Source organism: Apodemus sylvaticus, chromosome 21 (genome assembly GCF_947179515.1).
Source record: "Apodemus sylvaticus chromosome 21, mApoSyl1.1, whole genome shotgun sequence".
Lineage (NCBI taxonomy): Eukaryota > Metazoa > Chordata > Mammalia > Rodentia > Muridae > Apodemus > Apodemus sylvaticus.
In genome coordinates this window covers 16,733,693-16,759,454 of record NC_067492.1, presented here as the reverse complement: position 1 = coordinate 16,759,454, position 25,762 = coordinate 16,733,693, and the positions used below count along the sequence as shown (strand labels likewise).

At 37.3% G+C, this 25,762-nt stretch overlaps 1 protein-coding gene across 1 annotated transcript in view; it reads left to right on the top strand.

Annotated features, from left to right (window-relative positions):
- Nucleotides 1-25,762, top strand: part of Cntnap4 (contactin associated protein family member 4) — a 295,010-nt gene that overhangs the window by 233,310 nt on the left and 35,938 nt on the right. The window contains 2 exon segments of the mRNA XM_052166567.1: nt 15,801-15,971; nt 16,598-16,816. Coding sequence (XP_052022527.1) covers nt 15,801-15,971; nt 16,598-16,816 — 390 coding nt within the window.

The window sequence follows — 25,762 nt, the reverse complement described above, 5'->3', positions numbered from 1 at the left end:
GTGCTGCATGGGTAGACCAAAACACTGCAGTAACATGCTGCCCGTGTCTGCCTCTCCCTATCAGGGTAGCCAGGCCCATTGCACACCAGGCTGGACTGGACAGAGGGAAGCTTAACTGGGCACTGGTGGGTACAGTCAGGATCTTGATTAGAGTGAGGCCATTTAATTGGGGGGAGAAAGGGGTATTTATGCGCCTCAGGAGGTGTTTAGGGTCTCTGAGGCAAGGTTTGTGTGTCTGTATACAATTGGCCAGGACAAGAGTGTTGGAAGACACTTCATCTAAATATTTGGGGGCTATAGGGGTTTGGTAGGGGTGTATGGGGGGGGGTGACCTCATAAGGTCAAACAGGAGTGATAACTGTAGGGGTAGTACATTCTTACTAGGGTTGATGGTGGGAGATCAGGCTTTCTGGTATCAGGGTGGGAAGAAGGGTAGCCAACTCCTGCCATCCTGTCTTTGAGGTTTCCAGGGTTGAAGTTGTCTCGAATCTTCCTCCATGTCTCTGGGCTGTTATGGTCCCAAAGTAACCAACCAGGACTCCTCTCTTATGCATGTGCCCCAATTTTGGGGAATCAGATGTGCTTCCACTGAGGTCATTGCTAAATTAATCCCTTTGGGTTTTCTTCATGCTTTCTATCTTTTCTTCCTTTCAAAGAAAGATTTTGTTTAAAAATAAAAGATTTTACTCATTACATGTGGGTGTTTGTATGTGTGCATTGCATGTGTGTTTGTGTGTGTTTGTGTACCACATTAATGTTTGTTGCCTTCAGAGGCTTGAAGAGAACTTCATATCCACTGGAATGGAGTAACCTGTTGTGATCAATCATTTGGTAACTGAACCTGGTTTCTCTATGAGAGCAATAAGTATTCAATGTGTAAGCCATCTCTCCAGCTCCAACCCTTAGAACTACTTCATCTAAAATTCTTGCTGAATATTTAAGCATTCTCTCTCTCTCTCTCTGTGTGTCTGCCCCCTCTCTCTCTCACACACATACACCATACATACACATATACAATACACACACAGAGAGAGAGAGAGAGAGAAAGAGAGAGAGAGAGAGAGAGAGAGAGAGAGAGAGAGAGAGAGAGAGAGAGAGAGAGAGAGAGAGAAAGAGCCACAGAAAGGAACCACCCATATAAACACACCAATTATATGCTTTTTAAATTAGCTCTTTACATTATACCTTGGAGTAAGTCTACATCCAGGCCATCTTTCTCTGACTTCTCATTAATGATATTATCAATATCTGGAACCATGTAGCATTATCTAGCGTGAGAGGCCAGAGTTGCTGACACTAATCTTACAGCACACCAGACTGCCATGCACAAAAGATCCTAGGATCCATATGTGTATCCTGCTAACATTGGAAAACTAGAAGTTACATAGTATGATTCAGGGGATACAGAAGAAAGCAATCTTAAATATATATATTTCTTGTTGTAGTATTCTGAGGCCTGCTAATTAACTTGTGTTTGGCTACTTTGTTATTTACTACTTGCTCCTCAGGGTTATCTCTGGTTTGTGGGGTGAGGGTTATTTTCACATGAGGCCATACATTAGACAAGTTATTTGAACTGGGGAGGGTTTTGTTGTTTGGTTTTGCTTTAATTTTACATTCAGGTTTCAGGGATTTCAGCCCATGGTCAATTAGCTCTCTTGCCTTTGTGCTACAGTGAGGGGGAAAAGTAATTGCAGAAAGGCAAACAAGAGAGGTGGGGAGCATGTTTGCTCATCTTGTGCTGGCATGGAGTTCAGAGATGCAGACAGAGGCAGAGAGAGATAGAGGGAGACAAAGGCAGAGGCAGAGACAGAGAGAGGCAGAGGCAGAGGCAGAGGCAGAGGCAGAGGCAGAGGCAGAGGCAGAGGCAGAGGCAGAGGCAGAGGCAGAGGAGGAGAGGTAGCAGGAAGAGAGAGAGGAAAGGCCTGGGGATCAAATGAATCCTTTAAAGGTCGACCCTAAGCAGTCTACTTTCTCCATCTACATTCTCCTTAGTTTTCATTTTCACCAATAATGCTATCAAATTATGACTCCACTGATGGATTAATTCATTAAGTCAGAATCCTCCCAATCTATTACCTTATACTGACATCACAAGGTGAATTATAAACCTTGTGACCAGCAATGGGACCACCACCATTAATGTATTACTGAGGAAAAGGAAAAGGGGGGGACTCAAGCCAGGCTGTAAGAAAGAAGGGTGTCAGGGACAAAAATTCCATATGCTAGACGTATGGTTAAGAATTGGGTGCTTACAGATAACCCATGACTTTTTTGCTTGGAGTAAAACCGGTGGTTCAGTTTTCGCCAGGCAGTGGTGGCGCACACCTTTAATTCCAGCACTTGGGAGGCAGAGGAAGGTGGATTTCTGGTTTCTAGGTCAGCCTGGTCTACAGAATAAGTTCCAGGGCAGCCAGGGCTACACAGAGAAACCCTGTCTCAAAAAAAACCATAAATAAATAAATAAATAAACAAATAAACAAGTAAATAAATAAATAAATAAACTGGCTCTATCATTCATTGAGATACGATTATTTAAAATAATTTGGAAGCATAGGCATATAAATAAAAGAAATCAGGATTAAGGATTAAGTATCTTTTTTTTCTCAGAAATGTATCTACAGCTGCAATTAGAGGTGCTAGAAACTTTTAACTCTAGCCATTTTGTAGAAGAGAGGACAGAGATGCTGAGGAACATGCAAATAAATTAAAAAACGAGTGTAAACTCTGTTCGCTACTGGCTATGAGACTTGTCCTAATTAATCAGCAGCATCTCTTCTCTCAGATCCTTTTTTTTTTTTTTTTTTTTTTTTTTTTGCATAAGTGGGTCTGCAGTTCATGCCACTGCTAACATTATTGTCGGCAGCAGGAGTCACATGTGAACACTGGTAAGATGCTCTTCTCAGAAGCATGATGGCTTAGAATGGTAAAACTGATTACTGTGGCAGAAGGAAAGCCCCGTAAATGTTATTATCCTTAATCACCATGGTGTTACAACCTTTATTGTTCATGTGCTTATTTATTTTGTTCTTTTAATGACCCACTTTTTGTGCATGACAAATATTATAGAATCATTTAGACAATGTAAAAATCTTAAGAATTTTGACAAAAGCTCAAAGCTACAAAACCATCTACACGCTTAAAACAGATAACATTTCCTTCACCTGATGATAGTAGTTTCCTTTTATACCTTGCTAAAATTCCTCTCACCCAGAAGCCCTTGCAAAAAAAAAGTATTTTTTTTCTAAAACTGTGTTTTTGACATTTCTAGGAGCCTTTAACAATGGAATCATTCAAAGCTGTTTTCTATTATATCTGGATTATTTAACTTTACATACTGCCCTTGATTCATACATGTGCTTATATGTACCCATAGCCTACCCCCCTTTGTGAGTCAGTAGTTATTCTAAGGTTATATTACTGTGAATGGAATGCATATCCATTCACTAGTTCATGCAGTGTTTGGACATGTCCAGGTTTAGGAGATTATTAATAAAGCCAATATAAAGTTATGCCTGCAAGTTCTTGATTTTTATCTAAAAAACATCCTAAGAGGGTGATTTCTTATTCATGTGTTGTAAGGAAGGTATGGCTAATTTTGTAAGAAACAACAGAGGGCACAGCCCATAAATTCATATCTCACATGCCAAATTCATCAAAGGACAAAGATTTTAGCATCATAGTAATTCTTAGGTTTTCTGGGAGAGTTCTAGAAGCTTTAGAAAAGCAACGTGTATGTGTGTGTGTGTGTGCATATGTGTGTGTCTCTGTGTATCTGTGTGCCTCTGCATGTGTCTGCCTTCCTTTTCTGTCTGTGTGCATTTGTGTCTCTGTGTGTGTTTGCCTGCCTGTCTCTTTGTGTGCATCTATGTGTGAATCTCTGTGTGTCGGCCTACCTGTGTGTGTGTGTGTTTAGAGGTCAGTGGACATCTAGTGTCAGGCTACACCTTTCACCTTGTTAGAGGTAGAGTCCATTATTGTTCTTGAATGAATAAGCCAAGAAACCTGGCCTGCAGGATTAGAGGAATTCTTTCATCTCTGCCTCTCACCCTGCAGTGGAAGCACTGGTGGCTACAGATGCCTGTTGTGACACCACCCACCTTCATATGGGTTCTGGGGATCTGAATTCACATTTGGATGGTAAGGACTTTACTGAGCCTTTGCCTTAGCCCTCGATTCTAAAGTCTTGCTGAGTATATACCTAGGATTCCTTTACTTCAGACACAAAAGTGCTAAGGGAAATAATAAAAGGCAAAGATTCAAGTTTACTTGTGGGAAGAGAGCTGAGAAATGCTCAATCTTGTGCTTTTATGTCTCCTCGGCCTCCCAGGAGCTGGAGAATGTCTTTGAATTTGTCACACCGTTGACAGTCTGTAAACCAGCAGCTCTGACATCAGCATACATTTATACCAGTGCCCCATAGCTCATTTCCATAGATTCTCATCCAGGAAGTGGCAGGGTGGGTAGAGTTTTGTCTAACATCCTTCTGGAAGCTTCCAGTCTATGGATCTGTCTGTATAGTATTGCCCTAGGCCAGTGCGGGTGATAGCCTGGTGCTCAGCTGGCTACTCTGTGTCCCAGTCAATGATGAGGTCGCAGAGTATGCTTTTAGAATGATTTATGCCAATTGGATGGAGAAATTTATGTCTGTTGAACAGAGCAGTAATAAAAAATGGACAGGAGATGGTGGCTTTGTGCAGTTGTTTTTCTCATTCTGTTTTTCTAGCAATTTATTTTTATTGTAGTCATACAAAAGCATCAGCCCATGATGGATTAGGGTGAGAGGGGGGGGAAAACCTGAAAGAAAAGCAAGTGTGTTTTCTAAAGATAGCTAGAGAATCCCAGCTAGAAGCCAGCAGCTGCCATAGGTCTCAGGGAGCACTGACCCAGAGCTCGGATATTCCAGTGGTCCTTCCAAAATCTTCAGAACTCCTCTTATGGTTTTTTTAGGAGATAAAATGTAATCAGGTATGATGCAAAGAGTTAAGTGATTTTGGGGAATGCAACAAAAAGACATCATGGGGGAGTGCATTCAGCTCTGGAACCGCTTTGCCACCCAGCTTCCTCTCTTTGCATTTCAATGTCATTGTGATACAAACAATCTCATCTTTTTTTTTTTTTAACTAAACTATTTAAACAATCAGATTTAAACCTCTCTTTTAAAAATGTTTTATTTTATTTTTATTTTTCATTTATTCACTTTACATCCCACTCACTATCCCTTCCTGGTTAGCCCATCCCACAGTCCTTCCCCCACCCTCCCTTTCCCTTCTCCTCTGAGGGGGCTGGGTATTCTCCCACTCTGGCACATCAAGTCTCTGGGAGGCTGGGTGGTTTCTCTCCAGCTGAGTGAGACCAGACAAGGCACCCTAGTTAGAACACATTCAACTCACAGGCAACTGCTTTTGGGATATTCTTTTTTTTTTTTAATTTTTTATTTTCTATATTCTTTGTTTACATTTCAAATGATTTTCCCTTTCCCGGTCCCCCCCTCCCCAAAAGTCCCATAAGCCCTCTTCCCTCCACCCATTCTCCTATCAACCCCCTCCTACTTCTCTGTCCTGGTAATCCCCTACAATGCTGGATCAAGCCTTTCCAGGACCAGGGACCTCTCCTTCCTTCTTCTTGGGAGTCATTTGATATGTGAATTGTATCTTGGGTACTCAGAGCTTCTGAGCTAAAATCCACTTATCAGTGACTGCATTCCATGTGTGTTCTTTTGTGATTGGGTTACCTCACTTAGGATGATATTTTCCAGATCCAACCATTTGCCTAAGAATTTCATTGTTTTTAATTGCTGAGTAGTATTCCATTGTTCTGTATCCATTCCTCCATTGAGGGACATCTGGGTTCTTTCCAGCTTCTGGTCAGATCTCTTGAGGACACAGACATCCTGCCCTCTGATGAGGCAAATGTAGAATATATTACTACGACTTACTTCTCATACAGTCTTTGATTCTGTTTGAGTACTTAAGAATGGGGTTCATTGCTCATTTATTTTTGTGTTCCTGGTACCCAGAACTTGACTATGGCATGAAAGATAATCAATACTTAGCAGTTTGTAAAGGAAGAAAAGCAATCCATCACACCCATCTAAAGAAATCTGAACATGCTTTGAGAATTATTGGTAAGAAACAAAGAGTGAGCTATGAGATATATAAGCAGTTGAAAGATAAGCAGATGTGTGCATTCTACAGAAGTAGTTTACATGACAGAGGAAGATGGTCGCTGATTTTTAAAGTTGCTCACAGCTCCAAGCACATCTGGTTCTACCCAAGACACTTGCTTGTGATGTTCCCCAGCTGTGGCTGTCAAAATGCTTTTAGGTATAAATATGAATTTATTTTAGTTCTGAATTTATTTATTATAGAATTGATTTGTATTTAAGCTCCTTTTTATTTGTCCTTTGAGAATTTTATACTAGCCGTTTATGTCTATTCCCATTCCCTACACACTCAACTTTGCATCCTTACTTATGTAATAGATCAAGTCCTATTTGTGTTTCTTGTTATTCTCTTGGGTGTGTGGCGATTCACTAGAGTGTGGAGGACCAGCCAGAGACCACACCCCTAGATAAGAACTGACTCCTATCCCCTAGAAGCTGCCAGCTGCCCATAGCTCCTTGGCTAGTGGTAGGACTCATGTGTCCCTCTACCTCCTTATAGAACTTTGACTGGCATAGTTTTGTGCAGGCAACCACAGCCTTAATGTGCTCTCTCTGAAGTATATTCATTTAGAATACATTTATTTTTCTGTATTCACTTAGAATACAGAAATGTTTTCTTATTGGTGAAAAAGAATGGTTGATGGCCCACATTTCTTTGCTTTTTTTTGTTTAGAAAACAAAAACCATTACTAACCAGGTTTTGCTAGCTCTGCTATTCTTTGTAATGTTGCTTATACTTAAAGCATCATCTCAGGCCTATCATTAGAGCCTCTCTGTTCTTGAGTTCCTTTTTATTTTGATTTATTTCTACGTGAATTTTGTTGTCAAGTAGCTGTTGTTTTCTTTTATTTTTCCCTCTAGGATGTGTGAGTGGTGTCTTTCCCGAGTCTGCACTGCACGTGCTTGGGAATAATTGTCACCTTAGGATTCGTAGCAAACAGCCAATTTACCCTTAAAACGTTCTCATTTTCTTAGCAACAAGTTTACTGAGATGTGACTCACATGCCCTACAGTCCCCCTCCCTTTATAAATGTGCACAATGCAGCCACATTCCGTGTGCTTATTCATTTTAGAGGAACACCTGTCTCCACAGCTAGTGTGAGAACTCTGCATCATCTGCAAATTAAACCTGTATGCGCTCTCCTTGTATTCTCTTCTCAGACATATGCGACTACTTAAAACAAAGACTCTACAAACTGACTTATTCTGTCCGAGTCATGTATATTAAAACCCAAACTTTGTATGGTTTTGTGACTGGTTGTTTTCACACTATTGTAAAGTTCATCTGTGTTGAAGCATGTATTGATATTTTATATCTAGGGAAAAATAACGTTTCACTATAGGAATAGATAAATATACTTTTTATTCCTTTATCAATTCATTCTTGGATGAACGAACATTTGAAAAAGCCCCATTGTACTGTTTGAAGAGTGTGAGTAGGGTCCTATAGTTATTTTTAAGTTATTTTGTAGACATAGGCTTTGATTTCTCTTGATCTTGACTTAAAAATCTAACCAGAGAATTGCTAAATTCTAGCACATCGCATTGGGCTCCTAACTCTGGGAATCACTGTAACATTTTGGTGCCAGGCTCTTTGGCCCCTGCTAGGTTTTTCCTACTTGGTTTGCACTGAAGACAGCAGCCATCTTGTTTTCTGTAGCTGCTCATTAGGTCTTTCAGGCTGACTACAGAAGCAGATTCTGTTTCTGAAAGGCATTTGTCTGTTGCCTCAACAGTTAAAAATGTAACAAAATACCCTCTAGGCTGGTTATATTTCCTTTCCTGCTCAGAAATTGGTGGACAGTATTTTTTAATTTTCCTGCATTGAAGACTTTGGAGAAATATGAGGTCAAACAAAATTTTCTATTTTAAAGAAGATTTGCCCTTCTTAGGTAATCTCTTGAAGGAAAAACTATACCCAAGGGTCATTTTTTAATAAAAATGCATCCAAATGTTATACATTTGATATTTTTTCTGAGAAACAGATACTATTACCTAGAAGGCTTACTCATCCTGTGTTTTGAAGAGCTTTTGAAAATGTTCTATATTTCTGTTCTTAGTTACTTTTTGGACATCGAGACTTTCAATCACTTTTGCTAAATGTATTTCTGCCGAGTTGTGTTGACATTTTGGGGGGAAATTACCCATAAAAATCTATCGTTAGGAAAGATGGTTGAGTGTTTCTTGTTCTAAGAGACATTTGAGTCTCTGAAATTCATCTTGTCTGTATTGACTGGTCTAGTGGCTTGAGAAAGCACAGCTGCCAATGATATATTATATAATCAAAGGTTCATGGATACACTAAACAACTCTGTAGATGTTAGGTGCTTAGACTAGGAAAAAGATATTGACTAGTGATTTGCTTAATTTCCCTTCCATTTACATACTTCCTTCCAGTTGACAGGCTACCTATGAGCCACTGAAGAAGTAGGGATCAATTCCATTTCAACACATAATAAGATAATTTTCATATCTTCTTAATATCTTATAATCACCCACTCTCTATAAATTTTTATTTCCATGTCCATTATTCATCTTATCTTGTTAGTTTTTTTGTGCTTTTTCTAGTTTCTTAATGTTGTCATCTTATCATCTAGCTCTTCCTTTTCTTCTCCCTTCCTCTTTATTTCCTTATTTCTCTCATTCTTTCCTTTTCAATAAATAACATTGAGATTCCTTGGAACATATAAAATTTAAATATGTAGGAATTATTCTAAACTTTCTAATTGCTCTGATAACAAAAGAACATATATAATTTTCCTCAACAAGTACTAATTGAGACTACTTGCATAGGTAGGTAGATAGATAGATAGACAGACAGACAGAGAACATTCTTACACTTGTTCTTGGCATTTACATTCACTTAGAAAGAGAAGATAATAATTCAGTAAAATATATGTTATGATAGATGCTAATAAGAGCTGTCAAGAAAAAACAGTAAAATTAATACAGAAGGGGAGAAATTTTAAATGAGATGATTGTTTAAGGGTCATTGAGAAGGCATCATTCAAATAAAAGCAAGACTGAGGACAAAAAGGAAACAGTAAGGAAACAAGGATTGATTATATATTTTAAAGAGTCTCAAAACAAGTGGAACCCAGAGCAGTGATATAGACATAGGGATGTAGCTGATAGAAATATATAAATGTGTGTTTTTATGTGACAAAGCAGGGTACCATGAGCAGGTTGAGAATGGTAAAAGAGTCACATAGGAAACTGATAATCATGCTAGGGAGGGTTTGGAAGTCTTTATTTTCAGTTTGAGTGAGCTTGGAGAACACTAGAGAGTTTTGAGTAAGAGAACATTATGACTTATGTTTTAGTGAGATTCAGAAGGGCAGAACCAAAGCAATATGTGGGTGATGTCATAATATTTATTATGTTGAAACATTATAGTGACTTGGAGTACAGTGAGAGATGTGACTATGCCATTGTGTAAAGTGAGGGTTAATGAAGTTGCCAACAAATTGATGTCATTTTCAAGAGGAAATATGAAGAATATGACAAGATGTGTTTGATATGATAGTTAGAAGCATAGAGCTGACATTGACTGAAATGGGAAACACTGCTTCTAAGGTCAAGAAGTTGGAATTCTTGCAAGGAGCTTCATTTTTAGACATCTAAAAGCTGAGATGTCATCAGTCATTGAAATAGGGATGTGATGTTGTCACGATAAAAGTTCCAGGCTTCAGGCATATGTTAATATAATATAATTAATAAGCTTACAGCCACAGAATAGATCAGCTGGAATTATTGTGGATGAAGATGTGTAGGGACAGAGTCATGGGATATTCAAGAAGTGATAAGTGGAAGTGATGAGGAGGAAGGAGGGAGGAAGTCTAAGAATTATATAGTACTAATGCAAAAGGTAAAAAAATTGTGGGTGTCCTGGGCTCCGAGTGAAAGCAGTGTTTCCAGGGAGGAAGCACAATCAACTACACTAAATGTCAATAGCTTACATAAGGTGACAACTGAATTGAACAATGTAGAGATCATAATTGACATTGACAATGGCTTGTTTAGGAGAGTTAGTTGAGCTGAGCATGGGAGATTAGAACCTAGAATAGGCTCATCAAACAGTGGATACGAAACAATGGGGAAATTAAAAATGGGCAGGAAGAAAGTGATATCATAGAATTGAGTTTGAAAGATAGGAGAATTAATAGCACAGTTGTACTGAAGGAAGAGACCAATCACAGACATCTTTGGAATAGGAACAGTTTGGGATTCAACACCAAGGATATAGAGTGTAGATAGTGATAACAGAGAGATGAAGAGGTGAAGTGGGTAATTAGAGAATGTCCCTTGGGCTTTGTATTTTTGTAGAAGTTCAAGGATGAAAAATGGGACATTGTATGCTTGGGAACAGAGCAGGTCCAAAATCACCTTCTAAGAAAATGTAATTCATGAAAAGCATTAGCCATATGTGGTACTTGCAAATTAGTATGTAGTGTTCTCATTTGGCATTGTGTTATATCCAGCATGTGTTTAAATAAGTAGTATGTTAAAGGATATATATATATATATACTCAAGCAAAAACTATAATCTATTATTAAGTCATATGTGCAGGAGCCATTAAGTAATAACTATGAATAATTTACCAAGTCTTATTTTTGGTGAATATAGTCATTGAGATTCCTCATCAAATTAATTAATATAGAAAAGCTTCCTCTGGACATGGAAAATAGAATCTGGTATGCCTGACTATGAATGTATTTCAAGGGGCAATGTGTTATAATTAAAAAAAAACACTGACGGGTCTAATATAAAGTATGTATGTTTGCAAATACAGAGAGATGTTACGACCACTTTCATTTATTGTCCGTGAATGTTAAAATATTTTAATAATATTCTCAGACAGTATTCTGAGTGTCTAATTATTCTTGACATTAAATGTGTGAATAAAGGAAGTTTATTTTCATTGGCATGTGCTCAACAGAAAGCTCTTAATATCTGTTTATTTTTCTTACTTCCACCAAAACAACTCAATTTTATGTTACTTAAACATCTAAGGTTGATTACAAATGATGTATTATTGATGAATTTTTTCTTCTCAAAGTTTATTCCACAGCTATATATATTAATGCAAGGAATCAGTATTGGGTAGACCAGATATATTTTGCATTTGCAATACATCTTTCTTTGCATATTAGCATGTTGTTTGATAGTTCAACTTAAGTTGCTTTAGATAAAGAGGAAGGATCTCTTTTCTGATATCTAACACAACTTCACATACTTTCTAGTGTCACTCTGACCTTCACAGGAATGAAGTATGAATTAGCAACACCAAAGTTAAATCAACTTTGCTCACTTTGTTTACAATTTTATACATCCTTTTGTACCTAGAATAATAGTGGGTGGATTCTTGCATCAAAATTGTTCTGGGAAGATAACTCCTTCAGAAAATGCTTTCTGTAGAGGTATGAACATGTTAATTCAATTCAAGCACCTACTAGACTCTAATCTCTGTGGGGACTGATGCAGGTAAATACCTGGGATTTGCTGACCAGACTATCTCTTACTGAGTTTGGGCTAGGGTGGCTGACCCATGAGCCTCAGTAATCTTCCTCCTAGTGAGAGACCCTGTCACAAAAATGAAGTGGACAGACCCTGAAGAATGACAGCTACAATTGACCTTTGACTGTTTGCATACATATGCATGCTTGTGGCCATGTACGCATGAATATAAATGCACACATATACAAATTCTATTCTTACAGCCTCTTATAAAATAAGATTGTCTGTTCTTGAAAATTTAAACCATATATATGTATATATATACATATATATGTATATATATATATGAAATCTTTCCTTTGTTACTAATATCCACTTTTCTGCAAAATTAATATAAGAATAATAAGAAACATATTCTGCAGATTATTTTTAAAATCCTTTGATTACAAAGGTAATTCCTGCTCTGCTTTTGTAAGAGGTAATCATGGCAACTGTATTGAATGTGCTGGAGGAGACAGCAGGGGTATTTTACTGTATGCAAACACCCATGACTAGCTTCGCTCTCTTTTCTACTGATCTATAATCCACACACTGTGATTCTTCCCAGCCAGACTTCATTTGCTTCACCCTCATTTTCACACATATGGATTTCTACGGAGGTTCATAAATTGTTGAAAACAATAACAGAGGTGCTAAAAAGAGGAACCAGTGAATTATTAAACCAATACATAGGTTTTCGTGTTTCAATAACGCAACATGTAATTAATCTTTGTGTTTTATTTCTGTTAAGAAATTTCTATTTTCTAGCTCATTTTAATGGCCCATAAACATTTAAGAAGATGCATTGACTGCCAAAATATTCCTCACATCAATATTTTAATATATATTTTAATATAATATAATATATATGTATAAAATTTACTTTTAAGAAGGGATTCTCATCACTCTCCTTTGCTTTCGTTATATCCCCAACCCTAAGAAAATAGTACTCCTTTTTATACAATTCTTTTTTAAAAAGCCATTTTACTTATGAGAGAACTAAATGCTTAGAAACTTTTTAAAAGTGCATATAGTATTTAATAGTGCTAAATTCTAATTCTTTCAGGCTCTTTATAAAAATATTCACACATGAAATCAGATACATATTATATGTTCCTATTTTATATAAATAGAAATATATCTTTATCCTGATATATAATAGATGTTTATATATTTATATACAGATATATACATTATATAGTTATGGAAATCTAAAAGGCAAAGTTTCCAAGGGAATTTCATTTTTCTTTACTGAATCATATTTGATTAGATATTTTACCTATTACTTAGTTCATTATCACTAAGTAATGTACTATAATTCATCTTGATGTATTATTTGCATGTTTATGTTAATGCTCACGGGTATATATGCACACAGAGGCCAGACGTTGACATCAAGTGTCTGCCACAGTCACTTTGTGAGAAAAGTGTGTCTCTCACTGAACAGGAAGCTTGCCTGTCTCCCTAGCCTAGCCCTGGGTTTATAGAAGCATCCTGGCACACCTGGTTTTATGTGGATGCTGGGTATCTAGCTCAGGTCCTTGTGCTCACATGACAACTGCTTTACTCCCTGAGTCACCCCATCAACCCAGCCTTTTCTATGTTTTTATTGAGGTAATTTTTTAAAGCATCTTTATTATTATTATTATTATTATTATTATTATTATTTTGCCTAGCAACCAATCATGCAATACTTCAGAGCTGCTCCTGGGCAGCTTAGGAACTCTCCAACCCCCCCAAATAGAATCCTCTTTGGACTGCAATTTTCTGCTTTTACCTACAGATCTCTGCCTCTTTCTTGCTCCTGTCTCCATGCCTCCTTTCTCTGAGACTGCCCAAATCCTCTTGGGTGTACTTGGAGTGTACTTGGGTGACATAAGGAGCTGAGACATCATTTGCCATTACACACTATGCCATCAGTGTAAACGTTGGCCTTGGTTTTCTTTCTAATTGTCTTGAATTAGCATTGGTTTCTTAATCTCGTGAATTGTTCTTACCTCCATCTCTCCCTATTGTGAATTTGTAAAATGGGCTTTGCTAACTAAACAAAGCATAGTATTTTGTTTGTAAGAGTGTTTTAGCTTCCTAAAGCTAAACCATTTTCATTAACCTGAGAGCATTTATCATATAGAGAGAAGCAATTCAAAGATTGTCCTTCAGATGCAACAATTTCCCTGAATTCTTCCATATGAAACTTTATTGAATTAGTTATCATACATCATACAGCATATGAAACCTTGATTTTATAATGTATTAATATAATAATAAAATAATATTACATAACTTAAACCTTGGTCTGGATCACTCCTTTTCTAATCAGATGAGATTATATTTAGCAATATCCCATAAATTAAAGTTATACATTTGTATTATATATCCTGAATTTTAAGAGAAAGGTATGTTGCTCCTTCTATAAGATCAGGTGAGCACAGATGTGCTATTACCTCTTTGTTGATATTTTGTATTTTTTGTGCATCCTTTCATAGACTGAGCTATGATCTAAGGGTCTAGTATAGAAGCAACAATTTAAAGGATGGCAACATTCAATTAATAAATAAATTCACTTGGCTGAGCATAAAGAGATGGGATCTCATACTATGTTTTTACAATTGAATAAATTCAGTATTGAATTGACCACATGTAGCAGAAAGAAAACAAACAAACAATAGACATATGCACTGTTCTTTGCAGGGTTAACAGAAAAGAAGGCATAAATCTAAGGGACATATAGAAGCAGGTCAAGTTTGTGATTTTTCAAGTAGCTGGGTCTCTGCTGTCTGCTACCATAATAAACTCTCTCTTTAAAACACCTACTACTGCCTCTGGAAGACCAGTATGTCTTTCTTATAGGAAGGTAATTTAGATAGGAGAATTGTATTCCTTGTTGAGAGTGTGGGTGGACTAGCTTCACACCAAGGATGCCCCTAGTCCTAGTTGATATGCTGAGAACTTGCTGGTTCTCAGCTCATAGCTCATTTCTCTGATAATTCTCTACATCAACTCATTAGATTCAACTGGATTTCATCCTGATAGCCCTGCCTGTGAATTTGTATATCATTTTCCATATTTCTTTCTTCATACACTCAAATACTTCTTTTTTCAAAGGAAAACTTGCAAATATCCATCAATCAATGCTAGTCAAGATGGAAGCACTGTGTTTAGACTCTCTCTCTCTCTCTCTCTCTTTCTCTCCCTCCTTTCCTCCCTCCCTCCCCAATTACTCTGAATGTGTGTTAGGGGTCAGGGTGGCTTTAGTACCTGGGTTGAGGTAACTGTGGAGATCTGTAGAGAGTGTTGGATATCCTGGAGGTGGAGCTTTGAGTGTTGAGAACTTCCTGCTGTGGGTGATGGAAATCAAATTTGGGTCTTTTGAAAGACAAATACAGAGTCTTAACTGCTGAGCCATCTCTCAAGCCTGTACATGTTTGGGTTTCCCCCAGATCTTTAAAAAGATATTCCAAGCTCCATTTATCATTCATTCTTAAGTATTGAATATTTGTAAACATTTAGAGAAAGCTTTCACCTACTTCCCTGTTATAAGCAAAACAAAGAATGACTATTGAGTGGAAAATGCATTTTCATAAGTACAACTGTGCTACATAGACAAAGTGTATTTTGGTCTTTAATTACATAAAAGCATATTTAGAATACCAATTTCAGTGTGACGTTGGCAAGGCCCAATAATAGGAATAGTTGTTTTATGGCAAGTGAGCTTTGCAAGGAGCTGCTGTAGGGAGCTTTTGAGTCATAACAACTAGGTGTTTACACTTTCAAGATACAAAAATATTAAGCAATTAATGAAGGCTTAGCAGATTCTTCAGCTATTACTTTAGCTGAGTATACAAATTTTGTTTTCAGGTGTTTGTTTTTTTCTTGTATTGTGGCCATTTCTGTAGGATGCTTTCCTGCTGTATGTTGGAGAGAATTCAGGTTCTCATCTCCATAGGGGCTCTCATCTTATGCCTGTGTGTCTGTACATTGTTAACAAGGACATAGATTTATATTAGATGGATGACGGACGTTTTTAAACAGGCATGATGCTAAATGGAGAAAACACAGTTTTGGTTACAAAATTCCTTGTATGTCATGGACTTGTTTTCTCCTTGAGTCTGGTCTTTTCTGTACTTGTCTAAACAGGGCCGTTTTGGAATGCAGCTTCCTTTAATACCGAGGCGTCCTACCTCCACTTCCCCACATTCCATGGAGAGCTCAGTGCAGATGTGTCTTTCTTTTTCAAGACCACTGCCCTATCTGGAGTGTTTTTAGAGAACCTGGGAATCACCGACTTTATTCGAATAGAATTACGCTGTAAGTATCCTTTCCAGAAAGGTCCCGGGACACAATCATCTAGTCCTAAATTCTTCAGTTAACATTTACCTCTTGTATGGAAACTAAATCTACTTTCTAAGAAAATAATTTAATATTTAACAAGTAATAATTCAGTAAAAATATTGATAAATTCATTAACAGTAGAAAAAGTTTTAAGTCGAAGTAATTAAAATTGAAGACAAATTTTCATTTAATGACTAATATTAATTACAAAATTACTTAACCACTTATTATTTTGATATATTCATAGGCTGCTATTAATAGAATAATATCCAATGCGTGTCTCATGCTGTTAAATTATATAAACTTTGAATCAATGAAGCGATTATTTTGTATAATCAATTACAGATGCTTGTTTTGTGGTCTCTCTCAACTGTTGAATCTTTATCAATGTGAAAGATTAATTCAGAGGAGGAACTTTAAAAGTCCTTTATTTTTTTCCCCCCAAATGCACCTTACCACCTCATTCCATCCCAAGATAGTCGTGTCTGTTTGGATGTTGTTGCTTTCTTTTATATAACGTAAGCCTTGTGTCTAATGATTGTTGTGTGGTATTAAGTGTATTGAAGACTCACGTGGAAACCCCTCACATCTGATCTTTCCAGCACCCACGACAGTCACCTTTTCATTTGACGTGGGGAATGGGCCTTTTGACCTCTCTGTGCATTCACCCACCCACTTCAACGACAACCAGTGGCACCACGTGCGAGTGGAGAGGAACATGAAAGAGGCGTCCCTTCAGGTGGATGAGCTCCCTCCAAAGATACAAGCAGCTCCCACCGACGGCCATGTCCTGTTACAACTCAATAGTCAACTCTTTGTTGGTAAGTCGCTCTCTTCAAACACCAGAGGAATGTTTCAAGTCTAGAGATGAACCACGATAAAACAATCCCACCTTGAAAAATGGTAATAAATACCTAACACCTGAGACAAAACATTATTGATTGACAATATAGGTTGCAGTCTGTGCTAAGTTCCATTCCTTTCTAATAAATAATCCATGTAATAGGTATTATCCCTACCCTAGATTAGGGTAGTGGCTGGGGTTTGGGGGAATGCCTTATAGCCTGAAATCAACCTAGTTAAGACATGTGAATTTCTCTGCAACTATGTCCTCACTCTGCCCATCCAACTTCTTAAGATGTAGAGGTTGCATAACCTGTTATGTTTTGTGAATTCCATCAGTGCTTTTAATGTGATCTGGGATACATTAGCCTCTGTCCTCAGAAATAAGAAGCCCCTATAATGCCAGCCAGTGATATTTCTTCCGAACCTGTACATGTTGTATCAAAACCAGGTCAATTGTAGGAAAGGGGGGGGGTGTGGAAGAAGAATACAGACCTCAGAGCTCAGTTTCTTCTACTTTGTCCATTTTATTATCATCTCTCTTCAGATAATATACTTTATAATGCCTATTGGCTCAGTGTTTGCAGGATGCCAGACTGGAATTCCTCTCCATGGGTTTAATTTTCTTTTTCATCTTTGCTAATTACTTTTGCAGAAGTTACAGACCATGAAGTTCAAGGATTATCATTTATCTGATCCTGGATCATGCATTTTAATGTAAACAAAGACTCAGAGACACGATGAGGCAGGATAAATGATGAATTATCAGAAATTATAACCAAGACATCTTTAATGGCTATATTTAGACCAACATTCATCGGCTGCTCCCCCCTTTACACCTTCAGCTGACTAACAATCTTATTAGCATCCTTTGACTGAAAGAAATGAGCTTGCTAGTGACATATCTGACAAAGACATATTTAGGTCTTCTAATAAATTTATGTTCTCATTATCTTCATTATTTATTCTTTCCCTGAAAACAAATTTAATGAATAGCTTCCAAAACTAAAGCACCCTGATAGCTATTCTACTCACAGACTTGTGGCCACTCAGCTGGCTTATTTAAGAGTAGAGAAACCATGAAGTACACTTGGAAGAAATATATAACTTTTCTCTTAATGCCATACTAGAAGCTCCGTCAGGAAAAGGACATAGATATCTCTTGAATTCTTAAAAAAAAATGAGAGATGGTCACAACAAAAAGGTACTGCAATTTAAAATCTGTCAGTGGCTTGGAAATAGCCTTGCTATTCTTAGAAATTGAGAAGACTGAAATTGTCCTCGAATTTTTCAGTGAAATATGTTGCAGTTTGCCTGTTGATGACCTTTCCTCCTTGGGAGGACTTTCAGCTTCCGAGAGATGGCATCACTATATATTGTACCTGATGGGAATCCTGACCTTAATTTGATTTCAGGTGGTGGTAATGAAGTATCGTATGACATCAGAAAACTGCTTCAAACAGGCTTGGGTCTTTTGCCATCCATCATACACAATAATTTGAATAAGGATCGAAGAGATTTCATCTTTATGGAGACAATTAGTCGGGCCTTTGACATCTCCATATGTGTTCAGACTTAGAGTGGCTGTGCCACTGGAAAATTTAAACAATGGAAATCTGGATTATGTTTAGGTCAAAGGCAGTGGAAAAAAAGAGAGATCTCTTCCAAAAGAAAAAAGTCCTATTTGTTCTATTTGTAATGAATAAGGATCTTTATTCTATATTTATTGACTGAGAGTACAATGACATGACACAATGTAAGAATACCTGACTGTCAAAATGCCACCTAGGGGGCTGCTTTTGTTGCTACCCCTACCACCGAATGGACCACTCTTAGGAGAGGACACCTTTCAAGTTCAGCAAACAACACAAAATATTAATCTTCCAATTTACAACACTCCTATCAAACAAAACATTGTATTTCTTTTTATAAGTTTACCACTAAAGACTCTTTGCCTTGTAGGCAGACTCCATGAGAGACAAATTATAATTAAAAAGGTTACAGTGAATTAGAGCTCAGTGGGTGACAAACTAGTAAAATATCATCAGTAATTAGAGAGAATTTAATGAAGCACTTACTATGAGCGAAAGGTTCTCTGCCTTCCTATGAGTATATTTCAGTGAAAGAGGTAGCATATGGTGAGAAATGAATATATGTTCATATATTGTCTATTTCTATATACATATATGTATATATGCATATATACATATATACATGCATATTTACATACATATGTGTATTTATGTATTGTGTACACATATATATGTATTCTAATACCGAAAGAAAGTAAGGTAGAAACAGGACAAGGAGAAGAGTGATGAGGGACATGATTATTGTTGAGAGTTTCCATTTCAAACAGGGTAGTAGGGAGATGTTAACACTTGAGTTGACACCAGAGGAAGTAGAGTAGAGATGGGCCCTGGGATCTTCTCAGAAGGTACAATCCTGAGTGGTAACTGTGAGTTTGGCAGATCTCGGGGAACAGGAATAAGTCAATATGGCTGGAGAGAATGAATGTGATGGACTGCAGGGGAAGTCAGAGTGAGCTGTATACTGGATCATGGCCGGCCCTTGTGTAGGGCATGTGGATCTAATATTATGGGATGGCGTACTTACTTCCTAGCTTCTTTATTTCCCCAGTTCTCATTTACTGCCATGAGGGACACGGGTGGAAGGAAACCGGTAGGAGCAGGCTATTGTAGATTTGTGGGAGAGCTACCAGCAGTCACAGCTAAAGTAGATATGATGAAGCAGAGAGGGGACACATTTTAGGTGTAGCTGCATACAACTTGCAAATGAGTCAGTTGATGCTCTCAGCATTCTATGACCTTCCAATGACAATATTCTTTCATGCAAGATGCTTTTTTTCTTCCTCATATTATTACCTGCTTTTCAATTTCATCTGAAGATATTTTTTTCTTCTTCCCCACCCCTCATCTTAATTCATGGTTGTGATTAAAGTTGTTCCCTGGTCTAATATTCCTACTAAGGCACAAACTGAGCAAACATCTTGTGGCCTCCCTCTCCTTCAACAAAATCCCACCAGGCCTTGAAGCTCTGCTCACTGTGAAGCCTCCTGGCTTTTCCATTTACAGAGCCTGTGTAACATGTCCTGTGTGAGCGGACAGTTTGCTTGGGAACTCTTGCTTCACATAGTAATAAGAAGAACTGAGTTAAGTTTCATTCTCTTCCGAGAGTGGGTGGTTCCTTGGGTGAGTGAGAATCTCTGCATTACATTATACAATATAATTGATTTTCTGGTTGAATTTTTAAAGGGTAATTTAATCCCCTTTACTTACAAGTTCGAGAGTTTAATTTGTAGTTCATCCGTCCATCATAGAAATAATTATGACTAATCAGTATTTTCAAGTGTGCATAATGACTGTCATTTATATTTGGGTGTAGGGACAAACTAGTGAAGTCAACATAATTGTGGAAAGTACGACTATACAGCCTTCACCATGGCATTCTTCTAATAAAAATACTTTCAATCTGGAGAGGGAAGAAAGTAATACTCCCATTCACAAAGATGCTCTAGATGTATGGAAAGACTAGAAGTCTAAGTTAGGCTTAGTCTAAGAGTGATTTATTTGCTAGGCCAGCATTTAGCTGCAAGAACACATATTGCATGGATGCATGGGTAAGAAGTTTTTGTGGAATGTTCAGAAACCAAATATAATTGCTTCCTCAAACTATCTGCTTGAAACACTAGAAATGTCAATAGCTTTTTGGAATATGGGTCTTTTCCTTTTTTGAGATGATAATTTAAACCCTTTTATACACAAATAAAAGTTGCAGAGATCTGAATATATCTTAATTTAAGCAGCCATTTTCTCCATTTCACCAGCCAGGATGTTGATAGTATTTATTGACTTCACATATGTATGAGATTTTTAAACGTTTTGATAATTAAGGCTTTTGGTCAGCTCTCAGTAGTGGCCGATGTACTGAGGAAACAGCAAAGAGTTTCATGCCTTCTTAATTGTTGACTCCATTGCTGTTACTGAAGGCCAGCCAGAGAGTGTGTTTGCACCAGAGAGAACTCTGTAGCAATGAGAACTCCTTGCTGAGTAAAACCAGTAGAAATAAACAGAAAACACATCTGAAAAGATGTGAGCTGCCTGGGCAGCAGTTGTTTGTGACAGGTGCAGTAGAAATCAGGTAATGAGAGAACAGAGTAACTTTAACAGTCCGTTAGTTCCAAAAATCAGAATGTTCAATTCCACCAAACAGGACTGTCAGATACGGTTCACAGTGGAGGACAGACAACACTGAACAAAACCCTTTTTTTTTTTTTTTTTTTTTTTGGAGCAAGTATTTGATAATTAGTCTGGAAACTAGAGATTCAATGTGGTAGACATCTCTGCTCCCTTTAAATAATTCCAAAAACCAGATCATGTTGCTTCTTGGAATAAAGAATGATGGTTCCTGTTGTGTTCATAGCCCCACCTCTCTTTGTTTGGTGAAATGTGGACTTCAACCCAGGGCCTTGTACATACAAGGCAAGTGATCTACCACAGAGCCATGAGCCATGAGCTATGCCCTCAGCCTGTTCCCCTCCACTCTGTGTGTGTGTGTTTGTGAGTGTGCATACATGTGTATGATTCATCAAGCGTCTTAAACAATCTTATTCAGAAGTGCTACCTGTCACCTTAGCAATGCTGGAAATGCTCAAAGTATTGATCCTCTGTCCTTGACCTTGATGGAGCACTAAGAACAAACTAGCCAAGGTCAGTCGCTGCTGCTCTCACTCACAAACGTTCTCCAACCACGGAAATGATGGAGAGAAGAAGAATCAATCATTTTTTAAACTGAAATGTGACAGTGGTCATTTTCTATTTCAGTTTGTAAACTCAGCATTTTCCCCCCTAGAAGCTTCTTAAATTAGCCCTGAATTGATTTTCATTCAACCAGCTCTGCAATTTTCGTTTCCTGTCTAAATTCTTCTACTGACAAGTTTTCACATGGGTTAAACTCCATTTGAATAGTCTGGGATAAGGAGTGGAAGGAAGGATCCCTGACCTAGGGAGAAACCATTTATGTCACATTGGAATTGCATCATATCAACAACTATTTGGAGCAAGCAATCTCCCAATGCCCTACATAAAGGTTGATATTAGGGACTAGTCCACACTGAGGTTTCATGCTGTAGTTCTTCATATTAGTTGCCTGTACGAGGGTATCATTTGTGATTTTTTTTTTGAAAGATGAATGTACCAATACAAAGATATATTTAAGATGTATTTCTTTTGTGTGTATTTTTTGAAAAGTCAAAAGTACCGGAAAAAAGATATATTTCCTTAATAATTTCAAGATTGAATATTACCAATATTTCTTTGTGATTTTGAGGGAGAATGAATATGTGCTTTTATTCTGTTGGCTGAATATACAAGACTGTAGTTACTGGGTCACAGGAAATGTGTGCAGTGAGCAGGTGATGGGGCCTGTCTCCACTCACCCCACAGATGATATAATTCATAAAATGGCTATTTAGAGTTGTTTCTCGATTTCTTACAGAGTCTTCCTTTTTAGAAATCATTTTAAAAAATTCTATCCATGTTTTGGATAAGTCTTTGTTATACAAATTTATCACAAATATCTTCTGGATTTCAAAAAATTGTCTTTCCACATTTTTAAAGGTACCTGGAAAATGTAATTTTAATTATAAATATATTCTTAGTATTTCCATTTTAAACTTTCATTTTTGATATGCTAAAATATAGCCATGGTAAGAGAGTATCAAATAGTCTTATTGAAATAATTTATATTTCAGTATAATTTTCTCTGATAGTAACTGTTTCAGGTTGTATTTCTTCCATGTATTTATATCATTTACTGCAAGTACTTTTCTTTTCTTCCATGAGGTATCTTTTTCATGATCAGCCTGAAAAACCCCTGAGTGGACCTTCCCGTGCTCAGTGGGAAGATTCTAATGACCCTTCGCTGAACACAAAATCTTACAAGTAGAGCACATAACTGTGTGCCTCATACTGACAACAGTGCATTTCTTTAAAACATACTTCATTATGCTCGAATCAGAGAGCCATTGCATGGCTCCCACAACGCAGAAACACAAACGGAGCTGCTCTTTCCTAGAGCTATAGCCACAGGGCCCTGTTTCTATCACTTGGGTTTGATTTAGGGAAGACTGAACATTCTGCCTGTGATAGTCTTTCTTATACAACCAGTGTCTTTCAACCACAGTAATTCTCTGAACATGAAGGACAATGGTTCTCTCTTCTCCCATGCTCCTGGAACTATGTACAGTTAAGATCACTGCTTAGCATATTTAAAGACCAGTTTCTAATGTGGCAGACTTCTGCAGCTCACATTACTACTTCTGCAAGGCTGTCTTCTCTCAGGATGGCTGTGTTAGGAGGAAGTTCTGGTTCCCAATCACTTCTAATCTCCTAGCATGATTCTGGGCCAATCCAGTATGCCCTGTCAATTTCTTGTTCTCAATTGCTTTATGAATGGGACTTGATCTGTCTTCCTCTACCACAGTGTCAAGGTCAGAATGAGCCTATATTTCTATAGCTTTGAATTTAAAGGTAAGAATAAGAATTATGATCTCTCTCATTCTTAAAGCTACCGGGACAATGAAGAAGTTGTCTTCCACCAATCCACAATCATATTCGTGGAGAGCACATGAATAGCATGTCTTTAAAAACAATCAAAATTTAATCTCAAAGGTCTTCCTGACACAAAGTAATGGGCAATAAGCACAGTCAGCTCCAATTCTGTGACAGTAGCACTTTTTATTCAGAAGATTTTCCGGGGAAAAAAGAATGTGTTGAAAGGATAAAATCAACAAATCTTCACAATTCATTTCCTGTTCAGCACTTACCTAGGTATTTAGGTCTGGGACTTCAGTATTGTCATGTGTGTATATGGATCCGGTTAGATTCAATCACATGGAAAGGTTAGGCATTCGCCTCACAAGATACTCAGTGTTTGTAAGGTTCCGGAATTCATTATGTCTGATCCAGCATGGCAAGTAAATTGATAGAAAATTAATTGGAAGATAGTTTCCAACAAAATAGCTCAGCAGAAACATCCAGAATCAATTAATCAAACTGCAACTCATTTTAATTGGACATACTCTAACCCTGGAAAGGCACTGCAATCTTTAATTAAGCTTTCAAGTACAATCCTATTTACATGAGACGTGTTTCTCAGAAGAATTCTGTCCAAACTAAAGTGACTGACTAGAAACCCAATGGTATAGTTACAAATCCTCAAACATGCACAATATGACTATGTCTAATTAGATATTATGTTTTCAATAAAGGTGGCATTAAAATAATTTTATTAGAAAAGCAAACTCTCTGAAAGTATGGAATAAAGAAGATAGATGTTCATCACTATGACAATATTTAAGATTGTACTTCATATATATATATATATATATATATATATATATATATATATATATATATATATTCATATATTTTCTGTTAGTTTCTCTACCCTCTAGCATTCTTTCAGTATTCATTTCTACGTCTACATTAACATTGGGTAGTAACCATGAATGTCTGTCCCTCTGAGTATATTAGTAAACAATTAGCTCTTTGAGGACATGATCAAGTACATATCCTTCTCATATTTCCAGTATCAGATAGAGGACCCCACAAAGAGCTGCTCAAAAAACCAGAGAATTTAGCTACAGTTATAACCAAAGATGGCTTGAGTCATGAAAGGAAATGGGAGTGTTTTCCTCTTCCATCAAATTCTGAAGCAGGGAGAAGTAAGGCTGTTATTTCTTCATTATACCCATGAACTTCTATATGCCTCTAACATGCAAAATAAGCAAGAGAAATTAATTAGAATAAGTAAAAATGAACTATATTTAGCTGTTGAACCTAGAATTTCATAGTTGTTCTTCATGCTATTAGAACTGGACAAACCCCGGAATTATAGTGATGTTATATTTCAGAGCAACAGACATAATAAAACAATTTACTATTTACTTTATGGTATTAAATATATATGCCATGGTTTTATGTAATGTAACATGAAGTGATTGACGTACAGCCGAGATGCAGTTCTAGCTTTTCCAAATGATCCCCATTGCCAAGGGTGAACCATAGTAGTAGGTTTCCTTTTCCTGGGAAGAAAGCTCTACATACTTGCAAGGATTCCAGAAGAATTGTAGGGCTAAAGATTGAATCTCAGGTACTCATTGAGTTAGCAGATAAGGTTGCTAAGCAGATATGGAGCCAAGGTGAGGAGCAACTTGATATGGAAAAAGGAGAGTTGTTCTGACAACACAGGCAGAAGAGAGAATAACAGATTGTTCAAATGTAGGAGGAACTGAGATTTTTAGGTGTTCTATAATTCTGAAAAAAAAAATTAACTCCTTCATTGCCATACCCAGAAAATATGCCAGGGGTCTCTCCAACACTCCATTTTCAATATTACCAAGTCCATTGGATTAAGACTTGCAGAGTACATTGAGGTGTGTTTGAGAGGAGGTATGTTTGAGAGGATGTTTCCAGAAAGTAGGAACCAAGAAGGAAGAATTTCCCTGAATATAAGTGTCACAATACCATAGAGGAGCTATATAGCAAAGAAAAGGAAAGGGAGAAAGACATTCTGTGATCTCTCTCTCTCTCTCTCTCTCTCTCTCTCTCTCTCTCTCTCTCTCTCTCTCTTCTCTCTCTCTCTCACACACACACATAAATATTCTATATTTAGTTGTTGATCCTAGCGCTCCTTAGATATTATTTATGCTATTAAAAATCTCATAGACTTCCGGGTCCTCTGGCTTTTATCTCTCTGTTCTATGATATTACCTAAGCCTTCTGTGGAAGACATTTTTAAATTCATTGATTGGGACTAGGTTCTAGCAATCTGATTATCTCTGCATTATGACCTACCTACTGTGGTTTTCTGTAATGGTCTCCATTTGTTATGGGGAAGAT